At 46.9% G+C, this 13,841-nt stretch overlaps 2 protein-coding genes across 5 annotated transcripts in view; one reads left to right on the top strand and one right to left on the bottom strand.

The window, feature by feature from the left end:
* Nucleotides 1–8,736, bottom strand: part of Sart3 (spliceosome associated factor 3, U4/U6 recycling protein) — a 38,499-nt gene extending 29,763 nt beyond the window's left edge. Inside the window, exons 1-2 of one of the 3 annotated variants that reach the window (XM_015500242.2) lie at nt 8,274–8,736; nt 865–991 (exon numbers count right to left, since the gene is read on the bottom strand). In XM_015500242.2, coding sequence (XP_015355728.1) covers nt 865–991; nt 8,274–8,588 — 442 coding nt within the window. In that variant the 5' untranslated portion in view covers nt 8,589–8,736. Of the gene's footprint in view, nt 1–864; nt 992–6,407; nt 7,863–8,273 lie in introns of those variants that run through there. The other 2 variants (XM_015500243.2, XM_048784983.1) reach the window with 2 other exon arrangements.
* A 1,188-nt stretch (nt 8,737–9,924) lies between these two features.
* Iscu (iron-sulfur cluster assembly enzyme) overlaps nt 9,925–13,841 on the top strand; it is a 7,278-nt gene continuing 3,361 nt past the window's right edge. Inside the window, exons 1-3 of one of the 2 annotated variants that reach the window (XM_048784984.1) lie at nt 9,925–10,093; nt 11,373–11,486; nt 12,682–12,792. In XM_048784984.1, the coding sequence (XP_048640941.1) occupies nt 9,980–10,093; nt 11,373–11,486; nt 12,682–12,792 (339 nt within the window). In that variant the 5' untranslated portion in view covers nt 9,925–9,979. The remainder of the gene's footprint in view (nt 10,094–11,372; nt 11,487–12,681; nt 12,793–13,841) is intronic. The other variant, XM_015500247.2, reaches the window with a different exon arrangement.

A 13,841-nucleotide genomic window follows, 5' to 3' on the forward strand; every position in this document is an offset into this window, starting at 1 on the left:
CAAAACACACACACACACACACACACATATACACACACATATGTATTTTCTCATTCAATCTTCATCTCAATCCTATAAAGTAGGTGACAGTAACATTAATAATAATAGCACTACCTAGTGATGTACGACCATGGGTTAAGTGGTGAACACAGACTAGCTCATCTTGTGTTACATGCTGCAAGATGGAAACTACTGCTACCCTCCCTCTACTGCAAGTAAAGGGAGACTTAAACTGAGTGCGAGGTTGTTCAAGTGATTTGCTCAGATCTCATAAGGAAGGCCTCTGGGCATCCACACCCAACAGTTACACTGCAACAGGAAGACAGGGACAGAGCTATATCTTGGGCCAGGGCTTTCTGACTTCTGCCCAAATGAACACTTATGAATGTTCATGAAGAGTTAACTCCAAAGTGGCTCAGCGCAACCATGTTTCTAATAAACAAATATGCAGAAATCACCTACACCCACAACTACAGTGAACAGTTAAGTATGACACATTTGCATGAAAAACTATAAAAGCTGAATTACATTTATAATTTCTGGTTCTTAGAGAATAGGTTAAACACATACATACTGGAATGGGAAAGAGACCAGGGTAAAGTTCAATCACATAGAAAAATTGTATCACAATATTGGGATAAATAAATCGAGATTCAAAATGTGAATCTGTAGTGTGTGATCACACCGTGTTTTACAAAAACTACAAGACAACCAGCCCAAACTAGCCGACCCTGAGGGCGGGCTTTCTTCCGTTCACTGTGCGATAGTGCCAAGCTTCCTGTGAGGAGCACGTCCCACTTTCAGCACTAACAGCAGTCCTCGGCTCTCCCTGCTCCTGAGCAGCCCCCCCCCACAGCAGCCTACCTTCAGTCAGGGGAAAGATCTCGCTCATCTTCTCGCGGGCCACCCTCACTTTGGTAAGTTCCCCCTCCAGGCGCAGCAGCCTGATGAGGTCCACGTGGCAGTTGTAGTCATACACGTTGATGGACAGCTAGAAGGAAAAGTGACCAGCTGAAACTCAAAGTGCTCCCCTCAGGACAAAAGCTTGTCTCCACATGGGTACCTGAAGCCAAATACACGTGCCCTCAGAAGACAGGACAAAATAGGAGGCACTTCTGTAACCAACACAGCCCTCCCATTCTGAGAAGACCGGGGCTGGGCTCAGTGAGAGCGCTCGTCTGGCATGTGGGAGGCTCTGGTTCCATCCTCAGCACCACATAAAAATAAATTAACAGAAAAAAGGTCAGTGTCCATCTACAACTAAAAACTTTTTTAAAAAAGTAAGACACTAGGGTTCTTGCTGAGATAAAGGAGACATTCTAATGAAACAAACAAAAGTGTGTATCCTTAGGCAAGTAATTAACTTCCCTAAGCCTCCATTTCCTCATCTATAAAATGGGTACACTGTTAGATTTTAGCTCAGAAGGCTCTTCTGGGGATTTAAAAAGGCAATTTAGCACATGCCAACTGCATTATAAGGTCTCTTTTATTTTACTAAACAACAACAAAAAAAAAAAAGATGAAAATTCCTGTTAAAGAAATAAGAATGACAAGAGGCTGGTGTGGAGATCCACCTTGGTCATTTTGCCCCCCCAACCCTAGCAGACAAAGACGTTAAGGCAGAGGGCAAGCATACTGTGCCAGCCATTTATGCCTGGCCTGTTTCTCAACTCATATCAGATATGTTAATAGTTTGTGAGAGGCCAAGTACACTCGGGTTGGCCACCAACCACCTTTATCTGGCTTAGCATATAAACACCTTCCTCCTGCCTTGGGGTACAGGGATCCAACTACCAAGAAACCCTTCTGTCCATAAGTCCCCGATAAACCGCACTTGATTCAACCCTGGATCTGTGTGGCTCTTTCTTCAGCATCCCGGCCCCTCCCGCCTTGAGCAGCCAGTTCCCACACACCAGGACTGGGTTTGTCCAAAAAGCTGCTATCTGCTGAAGCCGAGTGACAGGTTCGAGTGACAGGTACGTGAAGATCTATTTTCACATTTGAAACTTTTCAAAAGTTTAAACAAAACTTTTTAAAGCTAGCATACATCAGAGACAAAGGAAAGACGTAAACAAACTTTTTAGCAGACCTAACCTTAAAGAGCAGCCAATGAGTGTCTTCAAACAGGAAGGAAATGGGAAAAGAAGGAACCTGGAGCCCAGAAGGGGAGGAGGAACAGAAACAGGAGAGAGCACAAAGGTGTCTGGGTCCTCCCTGGAGTCTTGTGAATGGTATGTGAGGAGGAGACAAATTAACTAGTTAGTAAGTGACAGACACAGGAGGAGGGGTGACTCCCACACCACACCAAAGTCCACACTATACCAGGCAGTCGGAACACCCAAGCAACCACTGAGAAAACCACCAAACACATCAAAATCACTGTAACTGAATCAATATGGTAGTCTAAGAACATTCCTATAACCCACAGGAAGAAAAGAAACAAGAATGAGACCCAGAAGAAGCAAACAGAAAATTTTAAAAGTAGGTTTTAGAGCTAGCATATCAATAAACCAATCATCCATACACATTAATTAAAGGGCAGAAAATGATCAGATGCCATGGTACATGCCTGAATTCCCAAGGACTCAAGAGGCTGAGGCAGGAAGATGTCCATGTCTGGGGCCAGCCTCAGCAACTTAGTGAGACCCTTTCTCAAAAAGTTCTGGGGATGGAGCTCAGCAGTAGAGCACCCGTGGGTTTAATCCCCAGTACCATTAGGGAAAAAAATACTTCAGACCCCCCCCCAAAAAAAAATAGAGACAAAAAGGGACAGTACATAATGATAAAAGGAACAACATAGTTTTCTATCAAGCTACCAGGAAGACACCAATCCTAAATGTGTATGTACCAAACACCAACAACTTAAAATACAAGAAGTCAAACTGGTGCAGCCCAAAGAGGAGACACAGCCACAATTTCATCTGAGGACTTTTCAACACCCCTCCAGCAACTACCAGACAGAAAATCAGCAGGAAGACTCAAGAACTCCACACCATCAAGCAACATATAAATACACCTAAAATGAGGAACATGTAGAAACTTTAAAAACATTTACATTCACTCCCATGGATTTAAATGGAAAACATAAAATTATAAAATCTGCAAAAAGAATACAGAAGAAAACCTTCTGACCTACAGCCAAGCAGAGTTCCTAGACTTGACGTCAAACGCATAATGATAAACTGGCCCTCTTCAAAATTAAAACTTCTCCTCTGTAAAAAGGCATCCTTAAGAAGAGGAGAAGACGAGCTACAGAAGGGAAATAGCTGCAAATGAACTAAGAATATCTATAGCTATAACTCTGAACTCAACAGTTTAGAAACAAACTTTTAGCATTCCAATTAGAAAACAGGCAAAACAGCATTTCACCAAAGAGGCCGTGCAGAGAGCAAATAAGCACGCCGAGCGCCAGGGCACAACAGCACAGCCACCAAGCAAGGCAGCCGCGAGTGGCTAATACACAGGGATAACACCAAATGCCAGCGAATACGACAAAAAACCTGCTCATAACCTCACACACTGCTTGTAAAATAAAACAGGCAAAGGGTTTAGCAGCTCCTGTGAAACTCAAAGGACAACTCCAAGCACACGCTTGGCTATTTCCCCAGGGAAATAAAAAGCACGCTCACACCAACACCCGCACACAAACAAAATAAAATAAAAGGTACTGTGCCATGACAACTAAAAATATATATAGTTAAAAAAAAATCCAAACCAGAAACAACTGGGCGTCTTTCAAAGGTGGCTGTTGAGCCGGCTGTGGTCCATCTGCGTCCTGGAACATCCTCAGTCATAGAGGGAACAAGCTAGTGACACACACGACTCCGAGGAATCAGGAGGGAATCCTGCTGGGTGAAAAAAGCTAATCCCAAAGGTCACCGCTGCTCTGATTCTGTCTGCATAACACTCTTGAAATGGCAAAGTGGTTCTGCATGAGAGGCAACCACTGTGACTTCCATGCTATCAGGTTTGACAGAAAAAATATGATGATCTCAATGCAAAAAAGGCATTTGATAAAAATGCCCATTCATGATTAAAATGTTTAAATGACAAACCAGAAACAGAAAAGCACCTCCTTAATCTGTCAAAATATTTACAAAAATCTACAATAAACATAACTAATGAAGAAACATTAGAAGAAATTCTTTTAAAAACAACAAAGATACCAGTATCACCTTTTATTCAACCCTAGCTAGAGGTCTGAGGCTCAAACAAAGGATGAAGAAAAATTAATCACAAAAGAGAGAAAAGGATAAGAATTATACATGACATGACTGAAGAATAAACTAAAGTTTATCTACGAATAAACCATTCGAAATTATAAATATAATTAGCACTGTGACATTGAGAGCAATGTATAAAAATCAATTACACATAAAGACAAATATGTCTGATCCCACTTATGTGACTGTCTAATGAAGCCAAACTCATAGAAACAGGACAGGGTGGTGTTCCCAGGATCGGAGGGAGGGAAAGAGGGCGTAGCTGCTTAATGAGTATTGGGCTAGAGATCTGTAAGATGAAAAAGCTCTGGAAATCTGTTTTACAACATGAATATATTTAACACAATCAAATTGCACCTTTTAAAATGTTTGTTTTCTACTACAATAAAATAATCAATCACACTCGTATAAACCAGCAAGTTTTAAAATATAATTTGAAATAGTCTAGCGTATTACAAAGCACCTAGCTCTACATCTAATGAGAGATGTCTGAGATCCATACTGAGAAATGTTTTTAGATCTTATTGAAAAATATCATTATAAAGACCTAGATAAATGAAGTTATACACCATTCCTGGATTCAAGAATCAATATAGCAACTTACGGTAAATAATCCATAAATTCAACACAATGCAAATAAATAGCCCAACAGACCTTGGCACATATATCTAAAATTATGTGGGAAAAACAAAACACATCTCAAGAAAAAAATCAAGTAGGAGGATACCTTATATGAGGTAGTGAGTCTCAGCTACAAGAAGTTAGACTGGAACTGCACAAGATAAATGACCCACTGAAGAGCAGCAAGAACCCAGAAACAGACTTATACAGACAAATAACACACAACAGAGGTGACCATTTGTATCTGCTGAGGTGCATCCAGGACCCACAACACTGACCCCAGTGTGAAAAAGAGGAGTTAGAGAAACACTTACATGTGAGGGGACGCTGATAATATTCAAGAAGAATATATTATCAGATAATAAAGAAGAATCAGTAATAGATAAGAACATAGTCAATAATTTAAAAAATCTGAGACTTGAGGCAACGGTGTTCTGCTCAGGATTCACAAGTCCTGACAGACCCAACCCATCCCATGACCACGTGATGGCTTGAAAAGGCTCTGGCCCAGGCGAGGACACAAGTGATCCAGGCCACAGGTCCTCAGCTTCCTCGCCTGTGCCATGAAGGAGCAGAGTCAAGCTCTGGTTCTTACGGGTCTTACCAAGTGTCAGGAGTGTCACACAAAATGCAGCGGTGGTATTGTGTTGAATTTATGAGGCTGGTAAAGATATGCTTTCCCCACTATCAGCACTGTCACGGCACCTGGGCCTAAATGGGCTTTTGAAGGGGAACAGGAGGGGACAGTCCTTACTGGTCAGTGTCAGGAATGTCTGCGAACATGCCCCTCACATCAGTACCATGAGCAGGCTGGCAGAAGAAAGGTCACTAGAGAAACTGCCTTTACAGTGGCTTTTGTCTGAACGACTTACTTTTAGGCCAAACTGAGGACCTGCCTACAGGGGAAGGGAGAAGTATTCTGGAAGTATGTGTGTTAAATATCTACTGAATTGCACTTACAAAAAACACCTTCTCTTAGTTCAATCAATACTAACAAAAGAGTGCACATGCTAGTCTATTCCAGGCTCAGAACATCATTAAAGACATAAGATGCTTTAAAAAAAGAAGAGCTTAGCCAATCAATGCACAAAATAATCTGCTGATTTCCAGCTCCCACCAGTGGGAAAAGATGCCACGCCCACCTGCACCTAGAAGGGGGGAGAGGGAGGAGAGGACTAGTGCAACACCTACTAGGTGCCCAACTGTGTCAGAGCCTTAGAGGCACTGTGTCACTCAAGCTCCCAAACCACCCTGTAAGGAAGATAAAATATTCATTCACTTTACCAACTAGGACACTCACAGCAGGTTCAGACAGCGGAAACATCGTGTCCAACTGGCCTTCCCACTCCTGCAGGGAAGGCCTGGATTCACAGATGGTTGCGAAGCCTTATCTTTGTCCTTCACCAGGCTGCTCAGACAAATCCACCTAAGGCACCATGAGATGCCATTTTTAGTTTGCGCACAGACACGAATAATGGGAAACCTGTGTCTTTGTCAGTGGACAGATATATTTCAAGAGACAGCTCTCACAAAGCACAGTCAGGGGCGGGAAGCAGGACTCACCAACACGACAGGGCTGGCCGAGTTTTTCAGAGCTCTATTTGGAAGTTATTGATTAGGCTTCACCCTCAGGGCAGTGACAGCTGGACTGGAGGCTCCAGGAGGGCACAGGATTAGAATAAAGTGGGAGAGGGTTGAGAAACATTGGAAAAGTCCATTTCTAAACCCCAGCACGAGAGGATTAGGTCCAAGACTAATTCACCATCACTTGCTACATCCCATCTTGTGTGGTCACTTCTGAGCCCCTTGCTGCCCTCGGAGAGCTGAGGTGGGGAAGGAACCACAGGGCACCAGTACCAAGAGACCTCTGCTCTGACCCATCCTCCTTCCTGTGACCAAGTAGCTTCACCAAAGACTTCTCTGGTTCCAACTTCCCCTTCCTTCTGAAACAAGTGATCCTATTTCTTCACCTCACAGAAAGGCAATTATTTCAGTAAGCACAGGGACACAGTCAGTCTGTCACCCCATGTCACTGTATTTGATGAATGAATAAAACCAAATGTGCTTCACCATGCTTATTTACCAAAAAAAAAAAGTAGAGGCCATAGCCACATGCCTGCCCCAGCTGGTTCCTTTAACAATCAGATGAGATGACAAGTGGGACCAACTATAACAATGGATGTCACTATTGCATAACTTAACAAAAGTATCACTGTCTCACCCAGCAAGGTGAAGTGAGTAGCCTAGGTTAGTCACAACTACACACCACTGAATGAAGGCACACCCAGTGTGGCATTTGGTCCTCAGGTCCTTTGAAGATTTCAAATCCCGTTATGAGTGACTTTAATCAAATCATCTCATCATTCGTTACCTTATTTCTTCATCTGCAAAATGAGAATGTGCTCCAATCTCTTTGGGTTCAACACCTCCAAACCTGCTCTTTCCTCTCATCCCTGTCCTGTGACCCCAGAAGTACAATACATTTTCGGTTTCTTGGCTCTCTGGCTCCCAGTTGGGTTTGCCTTACAGGAGACACCAGCAGAGGTTTGGAAGGAGGAAAACAGAATTTATGGCATTTCTACCCCGACCAAGGCATCAACAGCTTTCAAGGTGCCCTCTCCACTCAAGTACTTGGGTAACCAATCATTCCCTTCACCTCTTCAGGCCTGAAAGAGGGGAGAGGTCCTCCTGCTACCAGGCTTGGTGTACCGAGCCTTCACTCCGGGTTCCCCTGCCCACTCCTTCATAAGCACAGTCGTCCCTTTATTGCTCTCAAATCAAGCTAATTTCTCCCAGGATCCAGGATTACACAGGAGAATTCACCACCTTTCAAGGTCACAGGTCAGAAACCACCCTGCTGCTCGGTACCAAGTGACCACTACACAATGCAGAAACGGTGGCTCCCGACCTGCAGAGCTTAAGGAACGGCTGGCCCCAGGACGCGCAGGCGTGGAGGGGCCTTGGGCTTCCAGACTCGGAAACCGCTTTCCCATCCTACTATGACCTCGGTCGCTATTTCTCCTCCGACACCGTACTTCGTCCCCGTCGTTGATCCTACAGGGAAATCCACCTCTTAGGAACTAGCTTTATTTCGACTGTCGAGCCCGGGGCAACCGCGTGGCAGAGACTCGAGTTCGGGTCGTCTTAAGAGCCCAAGCAAAGCGTGCAGGAGGCGCTGCCCCCAGCCAGACTCCCGAGCCCCCGTCCGATCTCGTAACCCCGGGCTGACCCCACTCCTCATCGGGTGCTGCCGAGGACTCGGTGGGATCGCGCAGGCCAAACACCGGACACGCTCTAAGCCCGAGCCACACGCGCCTCAGTGGCCGGCAGCGGTTTCGCGGCCTTGGCGGGTTTTACTGCCGCCCCAGGACCAAGAAGGCGGGACGGGGCTTGGGGCCTGGGGCCTGGGGCGGAAGGGAAGCAGCCCACCTGCTCCTCCAGCCGCTCGATCTCCAGCTGGTTCTTCTCCTCCTCCTCGTCGTACTCCCACTCGTAGTCTCCGGCGGAGCTGTCCGCCGAGGAAGCCATGGCGTACTCCTCATCCCCATCGCTCTCGCTCACACCTTCCTCCTGCTGCTCCCACCCTGGCCCCATGGTCTTGTACGTCGCGGCGGCTACAGCCCGCGAGAGCACTTTCCGCCTCGTCCTAGCTGCCTTAACTTCATCTTCCTCTCCCTCAGCCTTGGGCCCAGCCGGGGGCTCAGCCTCCGGCTCCGAAGCCGAAGCTGCGGCCGCTGTCGCCATCTTGCGTTTCCAGTGACTCTCGGGTCTTCCCTCGGCCGCCGAAGACCCGCGGAAATAGAAGCTGCCTAAGGCGTCCGCCTGACTAAAACCCCGCTTTCTTGCCACCGAATGAGAAACTGAGAGCCTTGGGTGACAGGAAAATTAGTAAATACAGGAAATTCATATTACTTTTATGTATCGCTAAAGGTCCCTGTCAGAAAACAATCGACTAACGCAGCCATGTGTGCCGTCACAACCCCGGACAGAAGTTGGGTCTTTGGACAGGAAGTGGAGGTCATAGAGGAAGTTACAGGGGGAGCGTGATGTATGTCGTTAAGGGTTTTACACCATCTTGAGAAGGTCAAAATGATTCTTGGAACAAATGCTTTACTTAATGCCTAGTGAGCCCTGGAGTGTGATTCAGTCCCAGCAACTAAGCCTCAAATGCAGAGAAAAAGTCCAAGTCCTTAGGGAAGGATCGGCTGCCCTATTCATGAGAAAAATCCGTTTTCCAAAGAGATTCCTCTCCTTTATGTAACGCCTGGTACCTAGTAGGCGTTAAATATGTATGTGAATTTTCCGGTTTTATAAGACCATATTCTGCAAGACAATACTAATAAATTACATTAATAAGCATTGCTTTAGAAAATGTTAATTGCCGTGCACTGTCGTATAAATCGTGACTGGTTGCTGTTATTTTATAGGGATATTAAACAAATAGATCTTTTCTTTTAATCAACGCGTGGTGTTCGTTTTCTACTTAATTAAACTTCCATTTTTTTAAGTAGGAAAGTACTGGTGTTTATTTATTGCCTTTAATCCTCATTATCAAACTTAATGGAGAAAGAAGAGCCTTGACACACAGTAGGTACTCGTATTTGCGATGATGGAAGAAAACACTGTCCTTGAATTGGTACAAAAGAGAAGATCGAGGCTTAGCGAACCGACGTCATTCACCTAGGGTCACGTAACTAGGAAGGAGCTGAACCCGGATTCTAACCTAGGATTATACAAGTTCAAATCCCAAGCGAACCTAACTCTTTGAACGACCTTGGACAAGTTACTAAACAGCTCTGAACTTCAGCTTCCTTCACTGCAAAATAGGGTTAGGAAAGGCGGACTGGGTGATCCTCTGCGCCGCGTTCCAGCGGTGGGTTTTTTGAACGTGGACGTGGGTCCGGTGCTGCAGCAGCCTGAGAATTCCCATGCAGAATACAGTGCCCAAGACCAGCCTCCAGCAACTGCACACCTTCGCGCTGCAACCTGTCCGCGCCCGCCCAGAGGCGTGGTCAAAGCGGGGCCAAAACGCAGAGCGGGAGGGCGCAGGCGCAAAGTCGGTGACGTCAGAGCGACTCGCGGGCGAGCCCTCCCGTCGGAGTAGTTCGGAGCCGGCGCAGGCGCAAGCCGGCAAGATGGCGGCCGCTGGAGCAGGTCGTCTGAGGCGAGCGGCATCGGCACTGCTGCTCCGGAGCCCGCGCCTGCCTGCCCGGGAGCTGTCAGCTCCGGCTCGGCTCTATCACAAGAAGGTATGGGTGGGCGGGGGCTGCGCGGACCACTGAAGGGACCCGGGCGCCCGACGGGTCACTGGGCCGGGAAGGGCGGCCCGCTCCGGTGCCGCTGCCTGGACGCCCTGTCCCGGCCGCGTAGTGACACTGTCCGCGGCTCCCGTGCGAATTACAGCTGCTGCTGCTGCTGCCCCGGCTCCGTGACCCGGGCGAGCGACGGCCTCTGGCTGCACCCGCTTCCTAGAGGGGAGGGAGAGGTCCTGGGTGCCCGAGGGGGCGCCGCCGGCCCGACGCGGGGACCGTCCGCAGTGATGCTGCGTAGGGGGCCGTGGCCTCCGAGGGCGTCGGCCGGCGGCCCAGGAGCACGGCGCTTCCTGTCGTTTGTTTGGGGTTAATTTTTGCTTCTCAGTGCGGGGAGGAGGGCTGGGTGCCCCGTTTGCAGCCCCCTGCCTTCCGGGGCGTCAAGTCCCCGTAACCAGAGACCCCCTCGGAAAAGTGCTGCGGAGTCCACGAGGCGCTAGGTGCCCCGGGAAGAACGCCTCGAGGGTCCTCGGGACCTGCAGTCCAGATCCTTGGTCCAGGGGACAGTGGGGGCGACTAGAAGATGGGGTACTTATTGCCATCTGGCAAGCAACCCTCAAGGTCACCAGAGGATCGGCTGTGCCCGTTTGGAAGGAACATTTGTGCTGGACATTTGCTTCGGCACTTTTGCAAGGACCTCGATCCTCCCCACCCGGGGGGCGTGTCGCGTTCACATCGCAGGTTGCCAGCTCTGGGCACCAGGGTGCGCTGCGGCCTGCAGGTTCGCCGCCCTGACCTGCAGCGATGGCGCAGTTTTAAATCTACACCAACCTGTTCATTCCATAGCGGTGTTCCTTCTGTAGAACTGTCGCCTTGATGTTTCCAAGCAAGCCTTTCATTCCCGGACCACAGTTATTTCTAGAAGTTTTAAATAAGCATTATCCTTTAAGGATGGGTTTTATTTGAACACAAACACTGTTTGAGCCCCAGTCTGGTGATACAGATGTGCAAAAGTCAAGTGATTATTTGTGGTTGAAAACCCTGTGGAACTAAGACATGACTTGATTGATTGATTGATTGATTGATTGATTTTGGCAGTATCTCCTACAGTGTCTCTAATCTCTAAAGGTAGTTGGAGAGGACATACAAAAAGAGTTTGGGTCACAAATGGCATTGACATGAGTGTTGGCCTTCCTCTTCTTCCAGGTACAAGTTGCTGACATCAAGGTAGACCAGTAGAAGAGCGCCATCATGACTCCTCTCAACCCTGTCATTTCAGGTTGTGGATCATTATGAAAATCCTAGAAATGTGGGGTCCCTTGACAAGACATCAAAAAACGTTGGAACTGGATTGGTGGGTGCGCCAGCGTGTGGTGATGTTATGAAATTACAGGTACCAGCTGATTGGTCTCTGATGACAATACTAGGAATCCCTTGGCTTACACAGTGTTTCATAGCTGATAAAGCATTTGTACATACAGTGTTTCATTTCATCACCTTCCTTCCATTGAGATGGGAGGAGTTGGTGTTACAAATGATTAGAACAGGGACTTAATCTAGTTCTGCTAGTCAGGTATGCAGACCTTTTCATGCAGACCTTTTCTGAAGTAGGAAACTAATCTCACTTTTCTAATCACTGTGTTAATTTAAATTCCACCTTCAGCTGGGTGAAGTATTGTGTGGATTTTGCAGTCCCCAGTGAGATAATAAGTGCAGTAAACCAAACATCTTCCCATATTGAAAGTAACATGAAGGGGGCTGGGGATGTGGCTCCAGCAGTAGCGCGCTCACCTGGCATGCGTGCGGCCCGGGTTCGATCCTCAGCACCACATACAAAGATGTTGTATCCGCCGAGAACTAAAAATAAATATTAAAAAAAAAAAATGCACAAGGCCCTGGGTTCAATCCCCAATACTGCAAAAAAATAAATTTAAAAAAAAAAGAAAGTAACATGAAGGTAGTGGATTGCAGTTTGGGTACACCATAGCTTTATCCAGTCTCCTTCTTTATAGTGGGTAGACTTGCCAGAGGTCTTCACACCTGTCTTGGAAAACAGAAAAATACTTAGGAAAGAATCTTTAAGTACAATTTCGTGCCCAAGAAAAAAATATTAACCAGAGACCTTGGTTGCAGACTCTCCCACGTTTGAGGAAACAGAGTGCCCAGCACCTGTGAGCAGGTGTCCTCACATAGGACTTCATAGCTTTAAAAAAAGAAAAGCGGGCTGGGGTTGCAGGATTGCAAAGAAAACTAGGAGAGAGGGGCTTAGTTTTCCAGGTGACGGGTACCGGGGCCTGACAGTAGAATGCACTGTGACACATTGTACACAAATGGAGCACAGCTTCTCCTTCCTCTGGCTATGCCTGGTGCAGAGTCACACCATAGTGTGGTCATGCCTGTCTGTAGGGGAGTAATGTCTGCAGCGTTCCACCATCCTTATCTCTGAGCTCTTTGTAACAAGCAAAGTCACTGATTAATTCCAGCCTAGACAGCAAGCCCAGCTTGTAAGGAAGGTCCCCGTGAACCAGCTCCTGGGTTTCTAGAAGGTGGCCGCCAAATTCACTACGTAATTCTTGTCTCTTTTCTAGATTCAAGTGGATGAAAAGGGGAAGATCGTGGACGCCAGGTTTAAAACATTTGGCTGCGGTTCTGCAATCGCCTCCAGCTCATTAGCCACTGAGTGGGTGAAAGGAAAGACGGTAAAGCTGCTTGCTGACCTATTAGATCAAATCATGTTCTCTGCAACCTTGGCTCTCAGAGGTCCAGTGGGTCAAAAAAAGAAGTAAATTTTTTTGATTTCTTCAAAATATCCAAAAATTTTTATTTAGTTTCTCCCTGTCCAGATGTTGCTTATATTCCTCACATTAATGGACTATTTTGTGAAGTAGTGTTTGGGAGTATTTTGTAGTTGATGATCATTTTTATTTGGGGGTTTGATGGTGTTTTGTGAATTTTGTAGGAAAAAAAAAAGTTCCTCACTGTCCATCTGACAAAATAGAATTGCAAAGAAATCTTTGACTCTATCAAAGGTCGCTGATGTTCTCATAGTTTCTTAGGAGTCTAAGGTCAAGGAGGTGTTGTGAAGTAGTTATTTTCTTGTTTATTTCCTCCCATCCTGTTTTAGGAAGGACTCTGAGAGTCCTTACAAAGATTGGTGAGCTAAACTAGTGTGTGTTAAAAGGGGTTTTAAAGAATCAAGAACACAGCAAGGGTTCGGGCCCAATGACAAATCGGTGGCTGGTCTGCAGGCCCTCTAAAGACAAGAAAGGGCCAGACATCTTTTGCATCCTTTTCTCTGTGAAGGGCTGGACTTTCTAAGTCCAGTTGCCATTAAAGCTGCTATGTCGAAACCGACCAGCAGTATGCACAAGGGGCCTGGTTCCTGGAGCTGAGTCATGAAGGAGACACTGGACGCACTGGCCAGCTCCCCAGCAGAGCAGGGCCTGGGCCGCCCGCTCCTGTGCTTCAGGGCCTTCTGGCTGGCAGGCTCCTGTAGGCCAGGAGGGCACAGGCCAGGTCCATTCTAGTGGGAGATGACTCTAAAGAGGTTGGTCAGGAACTGTCTTCAGGGAAAGGGGAAATGAGACAAGGCAAATGTGATCCGAGTCCTTGGCCTCGAGGGGCTTCCTTTAACTTTGAGATCTTCTCATCTGCGTTTCTAGGACTAGCCAGAGACACTGGCTGCTGAGGACGTCTGGCTTCTCTTTCTGCAGTGGACCTCTCTGTTTTTTTTTTTGGGGGGGGGGGG

This window comes from Marmota marmota, unplaced genomic scaffold (genome assembly GCF_001458135.2).
Source record: "Marmota marmota marmota unplaced genomic scaffold, marMar, whole genome shotgun sequence".
Classification (NCBI taxonomy): Eukaryota; Metazoa; Chordata; class Mammalia; order Rodentia; family Sciuridae; genus Marmota; species Marmota marmota.